Source organism: Cupressus sempervirens, chromosome 10 (assembly GCF_028749045.1).
Source record: "Cupressus sempervirens isolate cs-2001-9-10 chromosome 10, ASM2874904v1, whole genome shotgun sequence".
Taxonomy (NCBI): Eukaryota; Viridiplantae; Streptophyta; class Pinopsida; order Cupressales; family Cupressaceae; genus Cupressus; species Cupressus sempervirens.
In genome coordinates this window covers 823,678,793-823,702,602 of record NC_143127.1, presented here as the reverse complement: position 1 = coordinate 823,702,602, position 23,810 = coordinate 823,678,793, and the positions used below count along the sequence as shown (strand labels likewise).

The following is a 23,810-nucleotide window of genomic DNA, read 5'->3' as shown; positions in this document are numbered from 1 at the left end:
TACAATTGTAGTAGTGACCTTCAAATCTTGGTGTCCTGATAGTCCTAGTCCTACAGTTATGTGCTTGCCTTTTGCACTTATGACAATAACTTGCATTCTCAAGTTTTTCATGCTAATGGGTGATTTTACTCTTGCATACAATAGAGGTATGTCCCTTTTTACCACAGAAATGACAAGTAGGTTTAGTGTTCTTACCTTTGTTACTTCTTTCTTCTACAGTCTTGGATGACTCTCCTTGTTTAGTGCTGGTGTAACCAAGTCCTGAAGTATCATTGCTTGCCCTTGGTGATTTCAGTAGCTACTCAAAGTACTTGATGGCCTCACTAGGTTTATTGAAGCTTTTTGCAACCTCCTTTTCTCTTTTAAGGTCATTTTGTAGTTGATCATTTTGCATCTTCAATATAGAGATCTCAATATCCTTGACATTTATTTCATGATGTGCATTCATCATCTAACTTAGGTTGTCTAGCTAAATGTTTGAGGTTCTTGAGGTTTCTCTTGTCTTCTTCTAGCATAGCCTTGTCTTAAATGGCTTTTTTCTTTTGTTTAGTCACTTCACAAAGCATTATGACTTGTGATTCTTGTTCAAGCTTGAGTGTTTTAATTTCTTCTACTTCAGCTCTATTCTTCTCCATCAGGTCTGTTATTGCTACATCAAACTCTTTGGAAACTCCATTTGAAAATAGATTTGAGGTGTCAATCTCCTTGTACTGTATGTCATTTTCAGCTATGGCAATCTCTCTTCTTCTTTTTAAAGATTTTCTCAATTCATCTCTAGCTTCCTCCAGTGCATGTAAAGTAAGTTGTATATCAATTACCTAATTCCCTATGATCTTCCCAAGTTTGTAGACCTCCATTTCCAAATCTTTTCTCCAAGTTGTAAGGCTCCTTCTTGTGAGAACTGTGCGCTCTAATACCAATTGTTGGAATTAACAAGTGGCAAGATTTACTTCTGAGAGGGGGGTGAATTAGAAGAAACTAAATTTAACCTTTTCAAATCCTTTTACTGAAACCATTTTCATGCATCTAATTCATCTAATAAACATGAGAGTAAAGACATGCATGAAAACTGATAACACACAAATTTGGTAAACCAAAAACCCTCCAAAATCAGAAGATAAAACTTGGGTGGGGATGACACCCACAAAATATCACTACAGTAATATGTAACTATTCAAGGTTATAATGTTTGACCACTTCTAGTGGTCTGCCTTGTGAAAGGCCTATCCTGTTAAAGACTTTACACCCTATTAAAAGTGACCTAGTTAAAGGATTTCACTACCCTACTAAAAGTAGGCCTAGTTAAAGGACTTTAGTACATTCACTTGGAATGCCACCCTATTAAAGGATTTACAAATGGCTGCTAGGCCAACCTAAGTCCATAGGATATCCAATATCTAATACAATTGCTAGAGAGTATTAGAAAGTCTTTGATCTGATAGCTTTGCAATCTTCAATTGTTGATTCGAGATCCTTGTTATGCTCTGACTAACTTGATCCTTGCTCGATTTAATATGTCACTCTTTGAAGTTCTAATACTTTGTTCTTAGTCAACTAAATTCTGAAATGCTACTCTATTCTTCATTAAGTCTATTTCAAAATTCCCTCTAAATTTTTCTATAGTTCACCCATACACTTCTCTCATCCACACATACAATGGGGTTTCATCCTCCTTTTAAATATTTTGAAGACTTAGGGTTAGGTATGAATCTACAATCATAATTAAATCTTCATTTCTCACTCATTTCTTGCACTTTTCTTATTGGTTGCATGCCTTCTCCGTTTTTCTTATTGGTTGCATGTTGATTACATAGGTAATGTAAAAGATTCATTCTTATCTTCAAAATATTTCGAGATTCATCTCATGTTGGCTCCAAAAATGGTTTGCATCTGAGTTTGTGAAGGCACAAACTCATATGTTGATTTTTTGTCACTTAGCACATACTAGTTGTTGATGCTCAGCACATATAGGAAAACTGGCTCACTCGGCTCCTATAGTAATTATGTTTCACTCAACATCCATAGTGACTCAGCATCTATACTTTTCTTGGCACTTAAACTTTTCTCGACACTTAAAGATTACTCGGCATCTGAAGTTCACTCGGCATCTAAAGTTCACTCAGCACCTATTGAATTTCCTAGCTTGGCATACATTGTGGCTTGGCTTCTGTATTATAATAGGCATCAACTAAGGAATTGGTTAAGTGTGTTGACACTCGAATGCCAAAACCAATCTGAGACTAACATTTAAGTCATTAACCCAAAGGATCTAATGCAAAATATACTTATTTACAATTATTCACAATAAACACTAATTTCTAAATGAAAGGAATCATTTCATTACTCTATTGACATAACAAAGAATCACAAATAAGATTCATTTATTTACTTCCAATTAGGAGAAAAATAAGGAAACAATGCACCTTACTCCACAAAGAGAAACAAAAAGAGGCAATCAAAGTGCACACATGGACACAAAACAATGGCTACATCCAAAAAGGTTCACACATGCAACCAACCAAATAAGGCAAATCAATTTCATCTACAAAACAAGGAAAGACTCATTTCCTTCTTCTCACACTGCTCTAGTTGCATCTTTTGGACAAGCAAGTCCATCACAAGTAGATACCAAAGCAACAAAACTCATGAGTTCTCACCAAGAAACTCGCACTCATACAAACACAACATCAACCATATGGGAAACATATATGCAGAAATCCCAATATTTGAACATGGGCCCTAATACTAGATGTGATGTCCTAGTTGGAGATCCTTGGAATAAAGATTCAATTCAAGCCAAGATAAAAAAATTTACAAGTATGAATGCACATGACAACATCATACATGGATCACAAAGATCACAATGAAAGACTTCACCAATGAATCTCCAAATGCCACTACCTAACTGACATGACTGACCTAAAGGAAGAAAAACCACAATGACATTAGAACACAAAATATTTGATCTATCGAAGCAAGGATACACTAGAATTCCGAAATGATACTCAAAGTACCAAATTGTGTTCTCCAAAAAATAGCAGAAAAGCCCCCTAATTTTCGTACAAGTAAACACAATTATCATTCTTATGTGAGGAAGTACCATTTTATGTGAGAAAGTACACAATGTCATGCAAGGAAACACCCTCTCACACAAATAAATGCTCATCCAAAAGCCAAAAGTCACTATACTAGTGCAATAGCCACGCAAAGAAACTCAACACACCACGCGAACTTTTGCACTCTCACACGAGAAAGTATAATATGATGCAAGTATTAACAAAAACATGCTAGAAAAGCACAAGGTAAAAAACTAAGGAATGAATTTCCTCCACACTGGGGAGTATCGGATCCATAGATCGAGAGAAAAACACTTGAACAAATAATTGTTCAAGATAAAATCTAAATCTAACCATCTAAACATAGCAGTGAGGGAAATAAATTGAAAGCAACATCATAGTGTATAGAAGCAACATCACATTGTACTAAAATAAAAAAATAAGTGTGTGGTTCATCCCAATAATAATAGCATCATGACACCCTAAAGGTCCTAGCCATCCCTCGCACGTAACATCTTAAACTACCAACTAGATAGTTGGAGTTGTCTTATGAGGATGTCACTACTAAAGTGTAATAATATCATAAGAACGGGAAATCTAACATGCTAATCTAATAAGCAATAGATAATTTGACTATGAAATTAATATCATCTAATCATATACTAAACCTCATATGAATAGGAAATCTAACATGCTAACAAGTAAAGCAATAGATATTCCAACTAATTAAATCAGATCATCTAATCATATGCTAAACATCATAATACAGGAATGTGCCAAATAACTAACATCATCTAAACATGATATCCAAGCATTCCAATGAAAGCATAAATCACAAGAAAGCACACTTTAGAACCCAATGTATCAAGTGAGAACATCCAAAAATGATCACATTGGGACAATAGACCATCTATGTACACTGGTCCCTAGTAGTGGTATAGGTAGCTATGCCCAACAACCATGTGAAACCCATAGGTCCACTCATGTTGTGCTGATGGAGATATTGATCCAACCACAAACACAAATAAAATAGACGTCCATGGCTAACACTCATGCCAGACAGTAATGATGACTAAAGCCAAGATCATGAGACAATGCAAGTACAATAGGTCTTGGTCAAACACTCAGTGGGCTACTATTTAGGGGATGACATCATGGAGAGTCACTTGGCATACACAAGCCTAAGCTCAAATTGTGTAGATTAAACTCTTTAATGGAAGGGTCTAGCATAAAACATTTTTCATTATCTTAAGTTTTATTACTACTCACACATTTTATTTAGTTATCACTTACTTAAAACTTTAGAATGCCAACTTTGAGAAAATAGTCACCGGGTTGGGGAGATAAAAGCCCCTTCCATATGCTACCCTACCCTACCCATGCTCATCTCACAATGAATGCCCGTAGGCATGCATAATCCCAACCCAACCCCAAATGATCATAATTCATGCAAGTAGCATGGAAGATTGGGCCTTGCAAGTCACCAAAAAAATGCATGTGCATGTGCTCGTGTGAGGCGCACCACCATTACGAAGATCATAACACAAGAATTGGATGAAAACATAATGGAAAATACACTCAACTAAAAACAGACTTTGGAGGATAGACTCTACATGAATCACAATGAATAATAAAACCATACATCATGAATGCACTCAACTGGCCTCAATCTGAAAGTATGGATACTACATGAATCCTACTATCCACGAACTAACAAGGGTCCAAAAGATACATTAACACCAAGTATAAAATCACTCAATCGAACACAAAGTTGAGAGTACAGATGTGGCATGCATCCCAATGAAAAAATAAAAGTGCAACAATGGTCTGACTGACATCCAATAGATGATCCAAGTCCATGACTAACATCATGCCAAGAAAACCCAAGAAAATAGGATGACACACAAAACGAGGTTAAAACCCCAAAAAATAGAAAACTTTGAACTTAAAACCCATTTGGTCTTTGGGCAGAAAGTTCATGAAAATTCAATAAAATTTGGGTTTGGACATCTTATGCAAAAACAACTAGCATAATGGTGTGAAACCCCAAACTCTCATCCTGAAAATAGGGAAAATATTCATACCCGACCAATCGAGCAGATCCAGCAAACAAAAACTGAGGGGAACACTAGTTCTCACCCTCCTAAAAAATGGCTACCAGAAATAGGAGCTAAAATAATAAAATGGGAAAGCCCTACCTAACAACAAAAGGGGCAGAAATGGAAAACGTACCAATAAAATAATAATCCCAAGAAAGTTGCTGAAAACTACAAGAAAGCAAGGTCTCCCCTAGTTGGATCCAATGAGATCAACCTCGCAACGATCCCACACCCGTAGCTCCCACAACAGACAAAACAATAAATCCTCATGAAGAGGATTATGGGTTTTTCTCTCAAAACTTTCTAGTTCAAAAGTGAGAAGTGAGGAATTAAATCCCCTTTTCAATCCTTATTCACTTTTTGAGTGAATAATTGATTAGGGTAAATAACTTTCCCACCTACTTAAACCCTAAATCAACCCAAATGAAAATAGGCTATTCCTAGTAATAGAAATTTATCTATGGCAAAGCTGCCAGAAATTAAAAATCAATTAAATAAAGCCTAAAAACCCAAAAAACACAAAAATTTCCTTAACAACCTTCACAACAATGTGAACCTCTAAATGCACAGACACGTTTATAGCTCTAATCACATAATGCAAATGAGTCTAGATTTATTAAATCACCAGAATGTTTTATTTAACATTTAAATAAGATACGTCGACCATACAGGGATGACATTCGTAAATATATATAATTGAATCACTAACTCTATGTCTCACTACTAGGGATATAAATCATGCACACTAAAACACATGACCAAGTGCAATTGCATATAATAACATAGTCGATGCAATAAATGCATTAAATACCTAATTTAACCATTTATTCAATTAAACTAAAAAAATCCATTTACATCACTCACGTTCGCATAAAGCATAATGAAAAAGAATGAAGTAAATCACCATAGCATAAATTGACATACAATCAAATCAGAGATATGTCCAAAATACTAGATAACCAAATATCATCATATATTTATTGTCATCTCAAAATGGCATCAACATGCAAATATGATAAACTAAATAGCATAGTAGGATAGCATCTATGATACTGAATCAAGATATGACATTCGACCCTCAAGTCATCTCAAAAGTAACAATAAAATGAGTAATAAGTATCTCTCAGATCAAAATATAACAAGATAAATATCTGTAGCACATTTAACTAATGAATCTCGTATGGACAATTCATTTCTAATTTTTTAAGCATTTAATAATGTTTGTTTAAAGAACATGAAAAGGCACTTAAAACACATAAGAAAACACAGTCATATACATGACTAACCAATGCTACATGAACTTAGTCTAGTGTAGCATGGCAATAGTACACAGTGCAATCTCTACACACATCTCAGGGTATTCATGGAACAAAATCATGAACCACATCAATCCTAGTAACCATTGGCGCAACCCTCAGTGAAACCATCTAATACATCATAATATCATAAATTAGCCATAAGCATTATCGAAGAAACTAATATAGTAACATAAATCAAATCACCTCAAGGGTGTAGACCACTCATAGTCCAAATCATTATCACTCACCGAGCAAGATCATCAAGGTTGCATCCATCAGGATGACTTACAAAAATCAAATGGGAGAAGCACTACAGTCTGCACTATATTTTTTACTTTATACTTAGAAAATTTTCTATGTTATTGAATACTAAACTTACTTTAACTAAACTAACAATAATAATATGCTCAATACAATAGTTTTTTTCCAATATAGTAAACCTGAGTATATTAAGAGCTTTTTCCTTAAGTTTCCCAATCCCTATTTATGTACCTCAATTTTCATGTAGAACATATAGAATTTCCTTTTTTTTAAAGGATTCATAATATTTATAAAATATATAAAAATATGAGAAGACTATTTACCATCATTATTTTTGCATTATTTTTTAAGTTTATTTCTAATTTATTATATTATCATTTGTTTTAATCATTTAAGTCTACTTAAAAGACAACTACTCCATAAGTCAAATGATCATGAAAGATCTACATTTAAAATAATATACTTCAAATGTAAACTAAGCTATGAATAAAAATTATTTTTTGGTGCAAACTACTTTTTTCCACTTGATATAAGGAATTCATTTTTAAGGATATCGAGTGGTCATAAATAAATTTTAGAAAAAATTAATTAAGGAATCATTTCTTTGTGGTGAATAACTAGATTTGGTGTAATGATTTGAGATTAGAGTTCAATGAAAATAATATGGCTAATATTTTCTATGATAATGCCATGCTCATGCATTATTCTTAAGGGAAACTGTTATTGAATATGGCCCTCTAAAAATTTAATTTTTAGTATTTATTTCATTTTTGTGTTGCATTGCCAGACCTATTCATCACAAAAAAAAATATTTGAGATCATATTTTTCTAACATTTTCTCAACAAGAAAATACTCAAATGTATAACCCTTATTTGCATACTCTTGAACCAATAATATATATACTAAAATCATAATAATTGTGTTATCTCATTTCTCTCTAATATTGAAAAGATACATTTTAGATCACAGTTTAACAATCATGCAGAAAAGCCATCTACATAGCACATGATGATTGTAAATTAATGAAGACTCGTATTATTTTATAACTAGCAATCACACCTTAAGGTGCAATAGGTATGCCAAAGAGACATTTAAGGTTAATTAGGGTTAAAATTTTGGTCTAATTTATTTTTCATATCTTTGTGGAACTAATAATGCTAGTAGGAAAACTATTTAGTCAATAATAATTGTAAACTAATAAATTAGACACAAGTGTAAATCTAACATGAAAGCTAACCCGGACTCTTACCCTAAAGAAAATCCTAACTATAATACTTACGATGATGTAACCCCCTACCTTAACCATAATTGTAGCACCAAACTCTAAAATCCTATTCACAACTCTAATCCAAGCCTAACGCTAATCATAACCCTAACTATCATTAAACCATTATCCCAACCCTAATAATATGAAAAGAATGAGTTAAGCCTCAACTCTAACAATGATTGTGTCTATAATACTAATCATAAACTTTAAACCTAATCAAACATGTATTATATCCATTATATCATGATACTAACAAGTCATATGAAACATTTTAATATAAACCATAACTCTAAAATTGATCATAGAGTATGATTTATTCTAAAATGGATCATGGAGTACGATCTCAAATGTTGATTAAGAAAATGATCCACAATAATTAAACAAGAGAAAGTTCAATAGAGTTAAAAAGCATCATCATTTTAATTAACTAATAAAAATGATACTTTTAAAAAATACTAAAAATAAATTAATTAAGACATAAGTGCAACCAAATTTAATATATGAAAAAATAAAGTAAACTAGCAATCGCAAGAATGGGTACGTCAAAGAGAAATTGAAGATCAATTTTTTTTTAAAATAGTGATTTCTTTTTCATACATCCAACTACTAAATGAGTAGTGAGGCTAAAGAAAACCAGAAACAAATGTCTTTTTTGTATCAAGAAAACTCTAATTGTAATTTTCAATAAGTCACATTTCCCTTCCAAATCAAATCAAATGTATTTCAATCTAAAAATGAAATGGTAAATACTTTTTTAAATATAATTTATTACAATCTAAAATTAAATATATTTCATAATATATTATAAAAAGTAATATTATATAATAAATATATTTTAAAATATAATTATTTAATGCACAAAATGAAATCTAATTTTGACATAACAATCTAGTAAAAATTCAATACCTTTATTGTGAATATAAATTAAATCAAAATTTTAATTTAATATATTTGAAAAAAAATATTAATTACTAGACGCTAAAATTCAATATAATTGATATTTTAAAATAACTAATTATCCATTTCAAATGATAAAATACATTCACTGTCTACATATAATTATTGTAAAATAAAATCATTTTATTCAACACATTGAGCATTTATTATAATTCTAAAATAGAAATTTATATTCACTCTTCTGCATAACTCAATACTTAATTTTAAATAAAAATGAAATTAACTTTTTAAAAATAAGATTTGTGAGCTTAGAATATGTAGTAGGAGGTAATCATGCCCATCAAGAGCTCCATTATTTTATCTCATGTCACATGTCTTTTCCCTGATAAATGACAACTAGGTACATATAAACTAAAAAAGAATTAATAGTAAATCGATGTTTATGATGGAGCACAAAAGTTTTTCTTTTAAATGATAGATACAACAATAAGTGTCACTAAAAAGTAGATTGTCCATAAAATGGTAACTACGATAATCCTAATTCTGACCCTTATAAAAACTATTATAATTCATTGATACAGTGACAGAGTACATGATTTCAGTAATAACTTAAAAGAAACATTGCAAGGTTGAAATTTATTTCATCAAAATCCAAAATATAATTTCCTCATTAACTATAATTTTAAGATGATAAATAGCTATAAATAAATGAGGTTTAATGATTTGTAAATATAAATTAGCTTTCATTAACTTATTATTTATTATTTATTTTAACATTAAATAATTTAGTTAGTATTTAGAATTTTATCACAACAAAAAGTAATAATAAACTTTTAGATAAATAATATAAATTATATTTTATACATTATGTTATAAAATTTTGAGATAATAACATTATATATTATCACGATAAAATAGAAAATGTTTAAATTTTCACCATCATATATTTCCATAATCTAATGTTCTACACCATCCTTCATTTCTATGGTGCCCAAGATTTTTACCTTCAAAATTGTATTTAATGTTATCTTTCTCAGAAGGTTTGTGTTTCTTTATGATTGTTCAAGATAATAAAAATCGATATACTAATAACATAAGATCTTTCTTTTTTTAAATTTGCAAACTAGAGAAATTTTTTGGCTAGCCTATTTCAAAGGATAGAAGATTTAGAGTTTGATTTTTGAAAAGCTTGTAACATTCTATAGAAGAGGTGACCTCTAGTACTAATTCATGGTGAGTTATTGACCTCTAGTACTAATTCTAGAAAAGCTTGTATCACTTTTTCATGGCGAGCTATTGACTGAGGTTGGTTTCCTTTATCAACATTATATTGAAGGGTATATACATCAGTTAGCATTTGATCCTTGTGTTGAGGAGTTGATGGCAGAAAAATTTGGTTTAGGTTCCATTTCTTACTGTTTATCTTGTGATGACTTTTCACCATCAGGGGTGCATGGGAGTTATGGTTATGAGACAGTGGTCGGTGATCTGCAGAGTTGTGTTGACTGCAGGAGTTGTACAGTGTGTGGATTCTCCATACTTGGTATAGTTTCATTCAAGAGCGTTCACCATTATTGCAGAGTTGGATTGTACATTCTGTATAGGCCAGTGGGATGTGTTGATGGTATTTACTGTGTTGGTAGTTTGATTTTTCCACTTTACTTGGGTTTTGATATTCTAGGACTTTGTGTCTCGTGGGTTTCTAATTGTGGAAGTTGTGATTTTGGAGTTTGGTTGAGCTGTAATTGTCAGTTTGATTATGGATTCCTCTTGGTTATATTACAGAGGATATTGCAGGAGCCTGTGTTAATTGATAGTAGTATAGTTCATGACTACATTTGGGATCCAGGTGGATTGATTGGTTTATTGTTCAGCCATTGCTTGAGGACAAGAAATATTTGGGAGGGGAGGACTTGTCATGTCCCTTTTCAAATAATTAAAAATAATAATTTTTGCCAAGGTAGGCAAGCCCAAAAAAGGTGAAGTTTCGGAAAAAGGGGATAATCTTTGGAAGCTAATGGACTAATAAATGAAAAATATTATTAAAATATGTTTTATTAACCCCTCTTGGATGTGAGTTAGGGTTATGCCCTCTTTTAAGGGGTTTGGAGGCATTTTGGGCTCATTCCAGAACTTGATTTTTGCTCATTTCTTTGTTATTCTTCAAAGGCTGCCAAACCTGTGGAGAAGGAGACCCAGGAATGGGAGTTTGAAAGTTTCTAGGAAGGCTAAGGATGGGATTTTGAAGCCATTCTGTGTGCATGCTCATGCAGAGTTTGCCTTTGTTCTGAACAGTGCAGATTTGTGGTTTTTCGGGTGTGTTTTTTGTAAGAGTTTGGTGTTTCCGGTTGAGTATTTCATATCAGTTTGGTTTGCTGCTATATTTCAGACTTTTAGATGTTAAAATAGAGCTAAATATATGTATTTGGTTGTGATTATACTTCTGTGATAGATTATTAGTGTTTTGTGGTGTTTCCGGGCTATTCTATGTTGTTTTCGGGAGCCCGATGAGCATTGTTTTTATCCTCCGTTTGGGAGCTGTTGTGTAAATGTTATACAGATCTGAAAATGTCATTTTGTAGGCTGTTATGCTGCTGAAATTTCTATAAAAAATTTCCACTTTCAGATTTACTAATAATATGTGAAGCTGTGAAGTTTTTGGCACTATTTTCGGCATACCCGATTTGGGGTTTATTGAGAAATTGGTGGGATTTTGAAAGATTGGTTGTTTGATTTTAAAGATCTGATTATAAGCTTGAAATATCATATAAAATCAGAAAAGGGACATTTCAGTGGTATCAGAGCTATGATCTTGCCAACCTGAGGGTTTGTAGAAGTTTGCATGTCAGTTTTGACAACTACCGAAATCTTGCATGTCAAAATTTATGGTTGCATGCTACTTCTAATCATTTGCATGTTAGATCTTGGTGAATTTGGTGGTTGCATTTTTCTTCTAATCAGCTGCATGTCAAAATCTATGGTTGCATGCTACTTCTAATCATTTGCATGTTAGTTCTTAGTGTTTGAAGAAGTTATAACCTATTGGGGTTACACTCTACTTTATCCAGAATGGACAGGTATAGTATAGAGTCTCAGAGGACACGATCTTGGACAATTGATATCCAAAGTCAAAATAGTAAGAAGGATGGTTATTTAGACATTCGAGATAAACTTAGGAAAATAAGCCATAACATGTCTAAACAGTTGGTTGAGCACCACCATATGATGAATGACATGTGGTCCGACCCAGCTAAGGTGGATAAGTTGACTAGATTTCTATTTGGAAAATTTGCTCACAGAGCAGATGACACAATTACCAAGAACTTGCATGAGGATTTTGAGAAACTAGCTTATAGCTAGGTAGAGGTCTCAGATTCTAATCTACCATAGGAGGTAGTGGGTTTAGATGATGATTATGAGGATGTTGTTGTGTATGATGGTGAGATACCTAGTAGAGATGAGCAGACATTGAGCATTCATGAATTTGCTGAGAAAGAGTACTAGGCACAGTTAGATACTTCATCACATGAGGTTGAGGTAGGTAGTACTTCACATGATTTTTCCAGCCAGTTGAAGGTGAACAAAGATAGTATTGTGACTTCATTATCTCATCATGATAGGATGCGGGATATGATAGAGGATCACATTCGAATGATTCAGTTACATGGTAGACATAAGGGAGTTCAGGAAAAGTCTTCTTGTGTTGACTTACAAGCGATTAGGGAAGGAATGGGAATGATGAAGTTGAGTTATTTACATCTTCTATCAGATCGTGACCATCTTCTTAGCCTTGTTGGAGACTATTCAGATGACTTGAGGAGGAAGGAGGAGGAATTTGATAGGCTTTCTCATGAGCTTGAGGACACTCGAGCTTCTTTGGCGAATACTCCATTGGCATTACAAGACTGGGAGAGACATGGGGATAAGCATGGCATGGAATTGAGTTTAGTTTCATCTTGCACTCCTAATACTTAGCTTTCTACAAATGGTAGATCATATGTGGTCGTTAATAATGTTGTGAGTTCATCTTGCATTCACATCCAGGATACAGGGACAATGTCAGACAGGTATGTGGAGTTAGTTGGTATTGGTCATATTACTCAGGTGAGGAGTTTTCTTGAGTTACCATCTGATTATAGTTTACGAATATGTACTCAAGATTGTTATATTGGCATTTGGGATTCAGTTGATTGGAAATCTTTAACACTTTTTGGTAGCAGTGATTGTTTGGGTGCTATCATGGATTTGATTAGCAGATTGCATGATGTTGTTTTTTCTTGTGCCTGGAGCTTATTCGATATTGTGTGTACAGATGAGTCTCAGGATCATATTGGCATTGATGACATCCAGGAGGATGCAGTGGGCAGTTTTGAAGACTTAGTTTCCTCGGTGGTTTCTTTTGGTACAGAGGAGTTGGATAGCAGTGTTACAGTTTTTGATACTACGTATGTTGATATGAGCTTTGGAGTTGATTCGCATGATATGGATGGTAATACTCTAGAGACCAAAAACCTTGAGGATGCTCCTTTAGACAGTGCGTCAGAGGAGGTTTGTAGGATACAGTTTAGCCAGTGCCATCATGTGTCTAGTCAGTTGAGAGTTAGTGAACGAGACATTGCTATCGCTTGCCAACATTTTGATGCTGCTCATCAATTGTTAGCAGTTTATGGATGGGGTTCTCCTACTAGTGATGAGTAGGGAGACAGTTATCTTTCCTTGATAGAGTTCCACTCTTTATGGGAGGCTATCCAAATTTTGAGACAGGATTATATGCAGTTGGCAGCCGATAGAGATTATCTTATGGAGTGGGGCAGTATAGCATACGATGCATTGTTGGCCAAGGAAGATGAGGTGAGTGAGCTTACTCAATAGCTTGAGGTGACTTCTGAGATTCTTAAGAGTACGCAGTTGGCTTTCAAGGAGTCACAATTTCATTTGGCTAAGGTGACCATGGAGTTAGAGCAACTACAGTCTTTACTAGATTATGTATAGTCACAAGCTGTGGTGTCTAGTGATTCGAGGATGTCCATGGTCGAGATTGTCAAAGATAGTGGAGATGGGGATGCATCCATCCTTGATACTAATATTTGGCATATTGGGTTCATCCCCACTAGAGTCAGGTTTAGTTAAGTTGGGTTCTGCAACAGATTGTTGTGGTATGCCTGACATGGTGGTGACCTCTAGTACTAAAGGCATGGAGACTAGAGATGTTGTATCAAAGACCATGTGTGATGTTGGTGAGCTGACAGTTGGCATGGTTCTTGCTAGTAATACTACTCCCTTGGTGATGTCTTCAGAGGTAGTAGTTAGTTCCAACTTGGTTAGTGATCGATTGCAGTTAGTTACATCTGGATTGCAGTCTGAGCCACTGACTAAGATTGGCGCATTCTATCGGCATTACATTGTGAGGTATGCTCATCAATTTACCTTTGATGACTATGTTCATGAGATGATGATATAGAGATGTACTTTGGTTCCTAGTGCTTATCATTAGTTATGGGATAGTTTGACACCTCGAGATGAGAGTCGTGATGGGTACGACATGGTGATAGGTTCTGCAGTTGATAGCTTGATAATACATGACTTAGAGCAGGAGTTTTGGAGTGATGCTTCAGCAGGTGTTGTTATTGATTCTACTCCTTTGGCTATGACATCGCCTGAATTAGCTGGTGATCAGTCACAGTGGGTTGTATCACTTGTTCATGGTGAGCTATTGACTAAGGTTGGTTTCCTTTATCAACATTATATTGCAGGGTATATACATCAGTTAGCATTTGATCCTTGTGTTGAGGAGTTGATGGCAGGAAAATTTGGTTTAGGTTCCATTTCTTACTGTTTATCTTGTGATGGCTTTTCACCATCAGGGGTGCATGGGAGTTATGGTTATGAGATAGTGATCGGTGATCTGTAAAGTTGTGTTGACTGCAGGAGTTGTACAGTGTGTGAATTCTCCATACTTGGTATAGTTTCATTCGGGAGCATTCGCCATTGTTGCAGAGTTGGATTGTACATTTTGTATAGGCCAGTGGGATGCATTGATGGTATTTTACTGTGTTGGTAGTTTGATTTTTCCACTTTACTTGGGTTTTGATGTTCTAGGAGTTTGTGTCTCGTGGGTTTCTAATTGTGGAAGTTGTGATTTTGGAGTTTGGTTGAGCTGTAATTGTCAATTTGATTATGGATTCCTCTTGGTTATATTGCAGGAGCCTGTGTTAATTGATAATAGTATAGTTCATGACTACATTTGGGATCTAGGTGGATTGATTGGTTTATTGTTCAGCCATTGCTTGAGGACAAGCAATATTTGGGAGGGGAGGACTTGTCATGTCCCTTTTCAAATAATTAAAAATAATAATTTTTGCCAAGGCAGGCAAGCCCAAAAAAGGTGAAGTTTCAGAAAAAGGGGATAATATTTGGAAGCTAATGGACTAATAAATAAAAATTATTATTAAAATATGTTTTATTAACCCCTCTTAGATGTGAGTTAGGGTTATACCCTCTTTTAAGGGGTTTGGAGGCATTTTGGGCTCATTCTAGAACTTGATTTTTGCTCATTTCTTTGTTATTCTTCAGAGGCTGCCAAACCTGTGGAGAAGAAGACCCAGGAATGGGAGTTTGCAAGTTTCCAAGAAGGCTAAGGATGGGAGTTTGAAGCCATTCCATGTCCATGCCCATGCAGAGTTTTCCTTTGTGCTGAACAGTGCAGATTTGTAGTTTTTCGGGTGTGTTTTTTGTAAGAGTTTGGTGTTTCCGATTGAGTATTTCATATCAGTTTGGGTTGCTGCTGTATTTTAGACTTTTAGATGTTAAAATAGAGCTGAATATATGTATTTGGTCGTGATTATACTTCTGTGATAGATTATTAGTGTTTTTGTAGTGTTTTCGAGGTATTCTATGTTGTTTTCGGGAGCCCGATGAGCATTGTTTTTATCCTCCGTTTGGGAGCTATTGTGTAAATGTTATACAGATCTGAAAATGTCATTTTGTAGGCTATTATGCTGCTGAAATTTCTATAAAAATGTCCACTTTTAGATTTACTAATAATATGTGAAACTGTGAAGTTTTTGGCACTATTTCCGGCATACCCGATTTGGGGTTTATTGAGAAATTGGTGGATCTTTGAAAGATTGGTTGTTTGATCTTAAAGATCTTATTAGAGGCTTGAAATATCATATAAAATAATAAAAGGGACATTTCACTCTAGTTGTGCTTCTACAGCAGAAAACAACAACCATCTTATCAATAACTTAGATTTGATTCTAAAGCTTATATATAATATTCCATTAAAAGTTATACTCAACTGAATTTTTATTATCTATATAGTACTCAATCCAATCGATCTTCTTTATGGAATTCGTCTAAAAAATTCTTGTTTAACTTCAACCAAAAGCTTTTTCTTTCGATGCTCATTGAACATGTGAAAAATTTCATTCTTCTATTTTGAGGAGAAAAGGTGTAAATAATAATAAAATTCAACCCAAAAAAACCATTTAAATATTTTTTTTTAAAGTTGATCACTCCTAATTGCAATTTGAGTTTTCATTAGAGAATCCTACTGATCTTCTTTTTGAAATTCCAAAAAAAGTTTATTTAAATTTTAAAAATAATTAGATTTTCTTAAAAACAATCCTATAAACCTTCTTTTCCCATATTCAGCCAAAACAAAGAAGCACTTGTTGTTTAAATTCAGTCTAAAAGCTTTTTCTCTCAAGCTCCTCTTTGTGATTGATCAAAGTTTTCAATTCAAGCACTATATTTATGTACAGACCTAGAGATTCAAAAAATGAAAATACCCACCAACAAGACAACAAAGTCAGAAAGCAGACTACACCACTCCAACCTTGAACTTGTCACCGCATATAAGACCCACTCCCAAACTATATCTGTCATGACGCACAGAGAGCTTGCTGGACTAAAACTAGAGTCCATGGAATTCTTGTATTACAGATTCCATAGGCTTTTCATAGAGGATGGGATGCGGCCGGACAAATAAAGTTCTCTCAGATTAGTTACGTTGGAAATAAGAGATAGTATTCTTCCTGTAATCTTATTGTCATCTAGTCTCAGGACAGAGAGATTTGTAGGGAACTGCTCTGGTAGATATCCAGTCAAATGATTGTTATCAACCCAAACTTGATAGAGAGTGGTGCAATTTCGGAGGGCAGCAAGAATGGGGACACTGAAAGTGTTTCCGCTGACAAGTCGATTAGATGAAAGGCTCAGGAATTGAAGATACGAAAGTCTGCTCAGCTCAAGGGGCAATGCTCCGCCAACATGATTTAGCTCCACATCAAGCCTTTACAGTTTTGTGTAATTGGCGATCGTGGTTGGGATGATTCCTCGAAGATGATTGTCCCATAGATATAGAACTTCAAGGTGAGAGAGCTTGCTCAGTTCCGGTGGGATTGTACCAGTCAATCCGTTTCTACAGAGGGGCATTTCTACTAGGGCTGAATAATTTGAGATTGCAAGGGAATGGAGGCCTTCAATTGATTGATTGAAAGGTAGAGGACCTTCAACCCCCGAATGCTCCCTATTTCCTGTGGAACTCGGCCTATGGAACTATTTTTTAGGAGGTCAAGTTTTGTGAGGAATGAGAGATTACCGAATGAGGGGGAGATGGAGCCCTCCAGTTGCCTATCAACCAACTCAAGCATTTGGACTCTTTGTCTTGCTGAATCACAAGCCACTCCAGTCCAGTTGTAGAAGTGAAGAGTCCCATTTGTATCATAAATTCACAACGTGGACAAAGTGGTGCCTTTTGAAAATATCTGTGTGTCGACAATCGCCGTTCTCTCCTACGGAAGCAACTCATTGTCATCTTCCCCACTTTGCTTCCTATCACTTCTGACAAAGAGACAAAAGGGTGTGGTATTTGCTAAAATATTAATAACCTTAACAAAATGAAGTTAAAAGATCCGACGATCAATAACATTTTAATCATCTTGCATTGCTTCTTAGCAAATACAAATTATCGATACAATTCTGAAGTTCGAGAACTTCAGTATAGTAGGCCTTGAGCGTAAATATTAAATAAAATAATATTTTTAATATATAGTTTTTTATCATCTCCAACTTTCATATTTATGATGTAAATATTTTTTTTAAATTAAATAAATTTTAAATTTTAAAAATAATTTGTAAAATAATATTAACAATAATCAATTTTAAAATATTAACAATCATAATAAAAAATATTATGTAAATTAACCAAAAAAAAATCATAATTTCAAAAAATCAATTAAAATCAATCTTTCTTGAAACAAAATAATGAAGATTTTTTTTTTAATAATTGAAATTATTTAATTTAATGTAAAATATTTAAAATATTATTCAATTATTTATAAAATTTTATAATTTAAAAATGAATTCTTAAATTTTATAGAAATTTGTTTCATTTAAATATATTTTTATTATCATTCTAATTTTTCTTTAAATATTCATTTCTCCTACTCATATTTCATAAATTAATAAATAATCATAATAAAATATGTCAATAAATTTTTTGTTACACTTTTAGTAAGTATGTAAAAAAATAAGGGGAGTAAAATATGTGGTGACTGCAAAAGAAATAAAAAATAAATAAACTAAAAAGATAATAAAACACTTTTTATACTCTTCCAATATAAAGCGAGAATGAGAAAATGGAAAAAAGCTACCAATTTAAAAAAGATGAGCCAAAAATCATAAAATTTGTTTTTTTTTATCTTAAAAAATGTTTGAATTTACATTTGCTCATCGTGAAACAACATTTGCAGGAATTGAGATAAACTAATTGTCGTGTAGGAACAAAAGGCCCAAAGATAAAATAAATAAAAATCTAACAGTTATGGGCTATGACGTTTAGAACAGCTACAGGAATAGGAATATGGGAATAGGAATAGCTATTCTGGAATACTTCTGGAATAGAAAATGGTGGTACATATTCCTATTCTCTGTTTGGTTCAGCCATAATTTGATGGGGAATTTGCAGACCCAAAAATTTATGTCTTCTAAAATATATAAAACTGGAATAGGAATACGTATTCCAATTCCACATATTTTGGTGGAATTGCAAGACGTCATTTTTCGGCCAAAATTGGAATACATATTCCTATTATATTTCGTATTTCAATTCCGATTTGGTGCATCCAAACGAAGAATTCAAAATTTTAAAAATTTACATATGCCTATTCCGCTTGCATTCCTGTTTGACTTGTATTCCCATGGCCAAACAGGCCCTTTTAGTAGCAAACAATGGACGGACTGGATATGTTTGATCATCTGGCATTGAGTTCCTTAGTTTTGAATGGTCAATTTCACATTTGAAATTAGACAACCTCACTATAGGTGCGTAAGGCGTAATGAATAGACCTTTATCTAAATAAAAAATAAACCAGAAAGCCCGTTATCACAAGCCATGTCTTTATAATAATATAATCCTGTTAAAAAGGAAAATAAGTAACAATCAATCTTAAACACATAAACACATAAATCTTAAAGAATCGGCACAACTACGAGTTCGTCCACGATTAGTAGAAATACCGGTGAATGGGAGTGAAAGAGTGAAACACGGCAGCCTCTTTATGTGGGAGCTCGCTTGACCTGTCGAAACCTGAAGAAGGAAACGTTCATTCATGTCTTCTGTAAGTAACGTGTGGCAGTGCTTTGAATAAGATGTATGCAAATTTGAAGGAAATAGTAAGAGTCCTGGCAAAGGCATATGGCTAGACAATACGTCCATAAGCTGCGAACGACGGGCGCATGGCACGACCGCAGAACAATCACGGAGAAGAAGAACAAATTGGTTTGCAGAAGCCACAGCAGTCAAGAGAAATTGTTAGAACGTGGCAGCAAACCAGCAGAAACAGAGCGATTTCCTAAGGCAACTTTTGAAGTCAGCGAGCCGTTCAATTTTCCACTCTGTTTGTATAACATTAGAAAAAGGTGTTTAAACGATTGTCCATGGCTTGAAGCCGAAGATGCTCAATAGAAGGCGGGCACATCGGCACGTCTTTCATAGTCAATCGCTTGTTATTCCTGGGAAGCATGAGAAGTCCTATTGCATAATGTTTCACACGAAGAATAAATATCGCAGGTTAGTTGTAGGACGCGTATAAAAGGAGTGAGTGAGTTAAATAAATATCAGGTATTAGATATCGGCCAGCGCCATACTGTGTTAGAATCGAATATGGGTTTGGGTATGGGATGGCTTGTATTTATGGCATTGCAACTGATGCTGTTAATATCAGCAAGGGGTGGCGAAGCAGGATCAGTACAGAGATATAAGTGGAAGATCAATTACCAGAATTGGTCACCTGACTGTGTGAGACAGACGCTGATCGCCATTAACGGGGAGTTCCAAGGACCAACGATCAGAGCCCGTGTGGGAGATACCATTGTAGTGGAAGTGGAGAATCTGTTACCCACGGAGAATGTGGTCATTCACTGGCACGGCATTCGACAGGTAAGAGTAAACTCGCGTCTCTTCAAAAACTGTTTAACTATTGGAATTTCTCATGGCTTAAATATCATACATTAAGGCTTGATTCTTAGGTTCAAATTGTTAAATAGTTAAAGTTGATGTTAATTTTGTTTATTTGCAGATAGGAACCCCATGGCAAGATGGAACGGCAGGTGTTTCGCAATGTCCCATCTTCGCTGGTGAGATGTACACTTACACCTTCGTTGTCAATCAGGTATTTACAAATGCTTTTATTGAAAGAAAGGTAGTCTACGAATCAACCCTTAGTATCTAATATTTAAAATCTACCCTTAGTATCTAATATTTAAAATCTAGTAATTAGCATCTAATATTTAAAATCAGATCAGATCAGTTGTTAGTATCTAGTATTTAAAATAAAACTGCCTAACTTCTTCCACTAAGTGTCAAGAACTGAATAATTCTAATTTATCTCTTATAATATTATCTTATAATATGAAAGCATTTGCACTCAACACACTCTTATATGTAGTGCAGCCAGGAACATACTTCTATCATGGGCACTACGGCCTGCAGAGGACGGCGGGACTGTATGGATGGCTGATAGTGGAGGCAGCCGAGAAAGAACCCTTCTCCTACGATGGAGAGTTTAAATTACTGTTGGATGATTGGTGGCACGAGAACGTGTACGAGCAAGCATATGATCTCTCTTCTCGCCCATTTCACTGGTTCGGGGAAGCACAGGTATAATCTTGGTAGTACTAAAAGCTACTCATTTGACATTTTTTTTTTCTCCTACCGTATGCTGAATTTAATTGGGTTGAATTGCACAAACGCCAGACTCTCCTAATGGAGGGAAGAGGACATTTCAATTGCTCTAAGGCAGGTAGTAGACACTGCAACGCCGACAATCCACAATGCTCGCTCACCCGTCTTCCAGTGGACAGCGGGAAAATATACCGCCTACGTCTTGCCAGTGTGGCATCCTTGGCGTCGCTCAACTTCGTCATTCAGGTAAATGATGAATTTTCTTGTACTCTAAATAGGTCTTATTATATCTTTGTCGAGATCCATCTCTATCACCAGCCTTTTGACCCTTCACCACCTGTGTAGTGTAGTGGTTCAAATTCTACATGATAAATGGTTGTATCAGGTTGGGATAGCGACTATATTCCTTGTTAGATCCTTCTCCATCACCAGCCTTTTGACCCTCGTAGGCTTAGATTATCAACATGTCATATAATAGGCCTAATCCCAAATGAGAAATGGTTAAATCCATTCCTAGAGACTTGGGGTTGCTACTGTCCCCAATATGATGATAAAATTTGCATTTACAAAAATGAAAAATAAAATAAAATTTTGACTTATTATTTTCAGTATGATATGTAAGATTACACCTTATACTGAATGTTCGGTTTCTATTCTTCATCCTTCACCATGTTCTTTGTTCGAATATGATAATAATGAATGGTGCATTTACAGGGTCACAACATGACGGTTGTGGAGGCAGACGGGCATTACGTAGAACCCTTTGAGGTGGACAACTTGGACTTGTATTCAGGAGAAACATATTCAGTTCTGGTGAAGGCGAACCAGGACCCTTCTCGCAACTACTGGGCAGGAATGAACGTGAGAAGCAGACTGCCCATGACGCCCACCGGATTGTCAATTCTTAGCTACGTTCCCAACAAACTCCCCGTTGGTGCTGCTCCCGTAAGCCCGCCATGGAACGACTTCTTCTACAGCAAAAATCTTGCCAAAAAATATGTGGCTCTCAAAGGAGTAGAAAAGCCTCCTCCTCAGCGATCGGACAAGCAGGTGATCTTACTCAACACGCAAAACTACATAGACGGGTCCATAAAGTGGGCGATCAACAACATTTCCCTAGTGCCGCCTCCGACTCCGTACTTGGCCGCCATGAAGTACAAAATAAAAGGCGCCTATGATACGACCCCGCCACCTGAAACTTACGATTCTGCCGGCTATAACATTTTTCTTCCTCCTCCAAACACCAACGCCAAAGTAGGAAACGGTGTCTACGTCTTCAAATTGAACTCCGTTGTGGATGTGATTCTTCAGAACGCAAATACACTGTATGCCAATGAATCCGAGGTCCATCCATGGCATATACACGGCCACGACTTTTGGATTCTTGGGTATGGAGATGGGGTATTCGATCCTCAAAAGGATCCCAAATCATTTAACCTTGTCAATCCACCTCTTCGTAACACGGCTGCCTTGTTTCCCTTTGGATGGACCGCCGTCCGCTTTGTAGCTGACAATCCTGGTGCATGGCCTTTCCATTGTCATTTGGAAGCGCATTTCTTCATGGGAATGGGCATCATCTTTGCAGAGGGCATAAACAAGGTCGGGAAAATACCATCGTCTACATTGGGATGTGGTCTCACCAGAGGATCAAAATATTAGATAAAACCTTGCATTTCCTCATTTTAGTTTCATCTGCGGAAATTGTCTCTCTTGTGTAAAGAAAAAAGAAGAATCTTTGGTATCTGAGTTGTGTAGAAGTGCAGAAGTAAGCAAGATCTATATTGCATATCAATAGGTTATGGAATGTGTAAATAAAATGAAAAGTGACTATGAATATATGTGAAGGAGATTTATATTCTTATAGAGCACTATTTTAATTTTAGACATGGATACTATATCTTTATTTATCTTTTAACAGTAAGACATTGTGTATTGGTAGGGACGCTACCTTTAGTAAGAAGATCTGGTAACAATGCTTTGAAAAATTATCATATTGTTAATACCTTTACAAGCTTCTAGAATAAATAAGAATTAGCTTCTTTATGGTTTTTCTAAATATGAGTCTTTTATATAAAATTGAGTTATCTTTATGCCATTGCCTTATGTATTTCAATTTATATCTTATGTAAACTTTTATAGACCTATACTAACAAATGTAAAGTTATCATTGGAATTGTTTAAGGATTGGGTGAAAGAGAAAATAGTTTGTAACTTTATGTGGGAATGATTGAATTACTTGACTCAAGTTATTCAACCTATTGAACAATTGGTATTAGAGATTTGTTCCTTGTAGATAGAATTTATCCATTTATATGAAATCATGGAGTTTTGAATAGATGGAAGAAGGAAACTGCTTAAATAAAGATTGTAGATCATGTTGAGTGATATTGAGAAAGTTGAATCTAAAACTGAGGAACTCAACAAGAAACTAAAAGAGGCAAATGCATCCATTACAATTCTTCATGACGAGTTTTATAAGTTTAAAACTAGACATAAGGAAGTAAGTTATGCATTGATGGAAACAAATAATGGAGATGAACATCTAAAACAAAAACCTTAAAGAACTGAAGAAATCAAAATCCAATGGCGAAAATTTAATAAAAAGATAAAATTATAATAAATAACATAAAAAGATTTTTGAAAAGTGCAAGACAACAAGATGATAAAAAAATGAATAGAAGAAAATGAAACATTTGAAGAAAAATTAAATAATACAAAGATGGAAAAAAAAATCCTAGAAA

The 23,810-nt window shown here is 34.6% G+C and overlaps 2 protein-coding genes across 4 annotated transcripts; one reads left to right on the top strand and one right to left on the bottom strand.

The window, feature by feature from the left end:
* Window positions 1-16,820: 16,820 nt before the first annotated feature.
* LOC149536480 (receptor kinase-like protein Xa21) lies at window positions 16,821-17,318 on the bottom strand. The gene is made up of 2 exons (XM_089806298.1): window positions 17,182-17,318; window positions 16,821-17,121 (listed from the first exon to the last, which is right to left on the bottom strand). Exons 1-2 carry the CDS (start codon window positions 17,316-17,318, stop codon window positions 16,821-16,823), a joined length of 438 nt encoding a protein of 145 aa, XP_089662424.1.
* Window positions 17,319-19,993: 2,675 nt separating this feature from the next.
* LOC149536479 (L-ascorbate oxidase-like) lies at window positions 19,994-22,928 on the top strand. 3 transcript variants are annotated; one of them, XM_089805664.1, is made up of 5 exons: window positions 19,994-20,325; window positions 20,465-20,522; window positions 20,834-21,045; window positions 21,142-21,315; window positions 21,784-22,928. In XM_089805664.1, exons 1-5 carry the CDS (start codon window positions 20,050-20,052, stop codon window positions 22,726-22,728), a joined length of 1,665 nt encoding a protein of 554 aa, XP_089661790.1. In that variant the 5' UTR covers window positions 19,994-20,049; the 3' UTR covers window positions 22,729-22,928. The 3 variants fall into 3 exon arrangements, with proteins under 3 accessions (XP_089661790.1, XP_089661789.1, XP_089661791.1); XM_089805663.1 differs by having other exon boundaries at window positions 19,995-20,325; window positions 20,465-20,557; window positions 20,839-21,045; XM_089805665.1 differs by having other exon boundaries at window positions 20,236-20,325; window positions 20,839-21,045.
* Window positions 22,929-23,810: the final 882 nt, after the last annotated feature.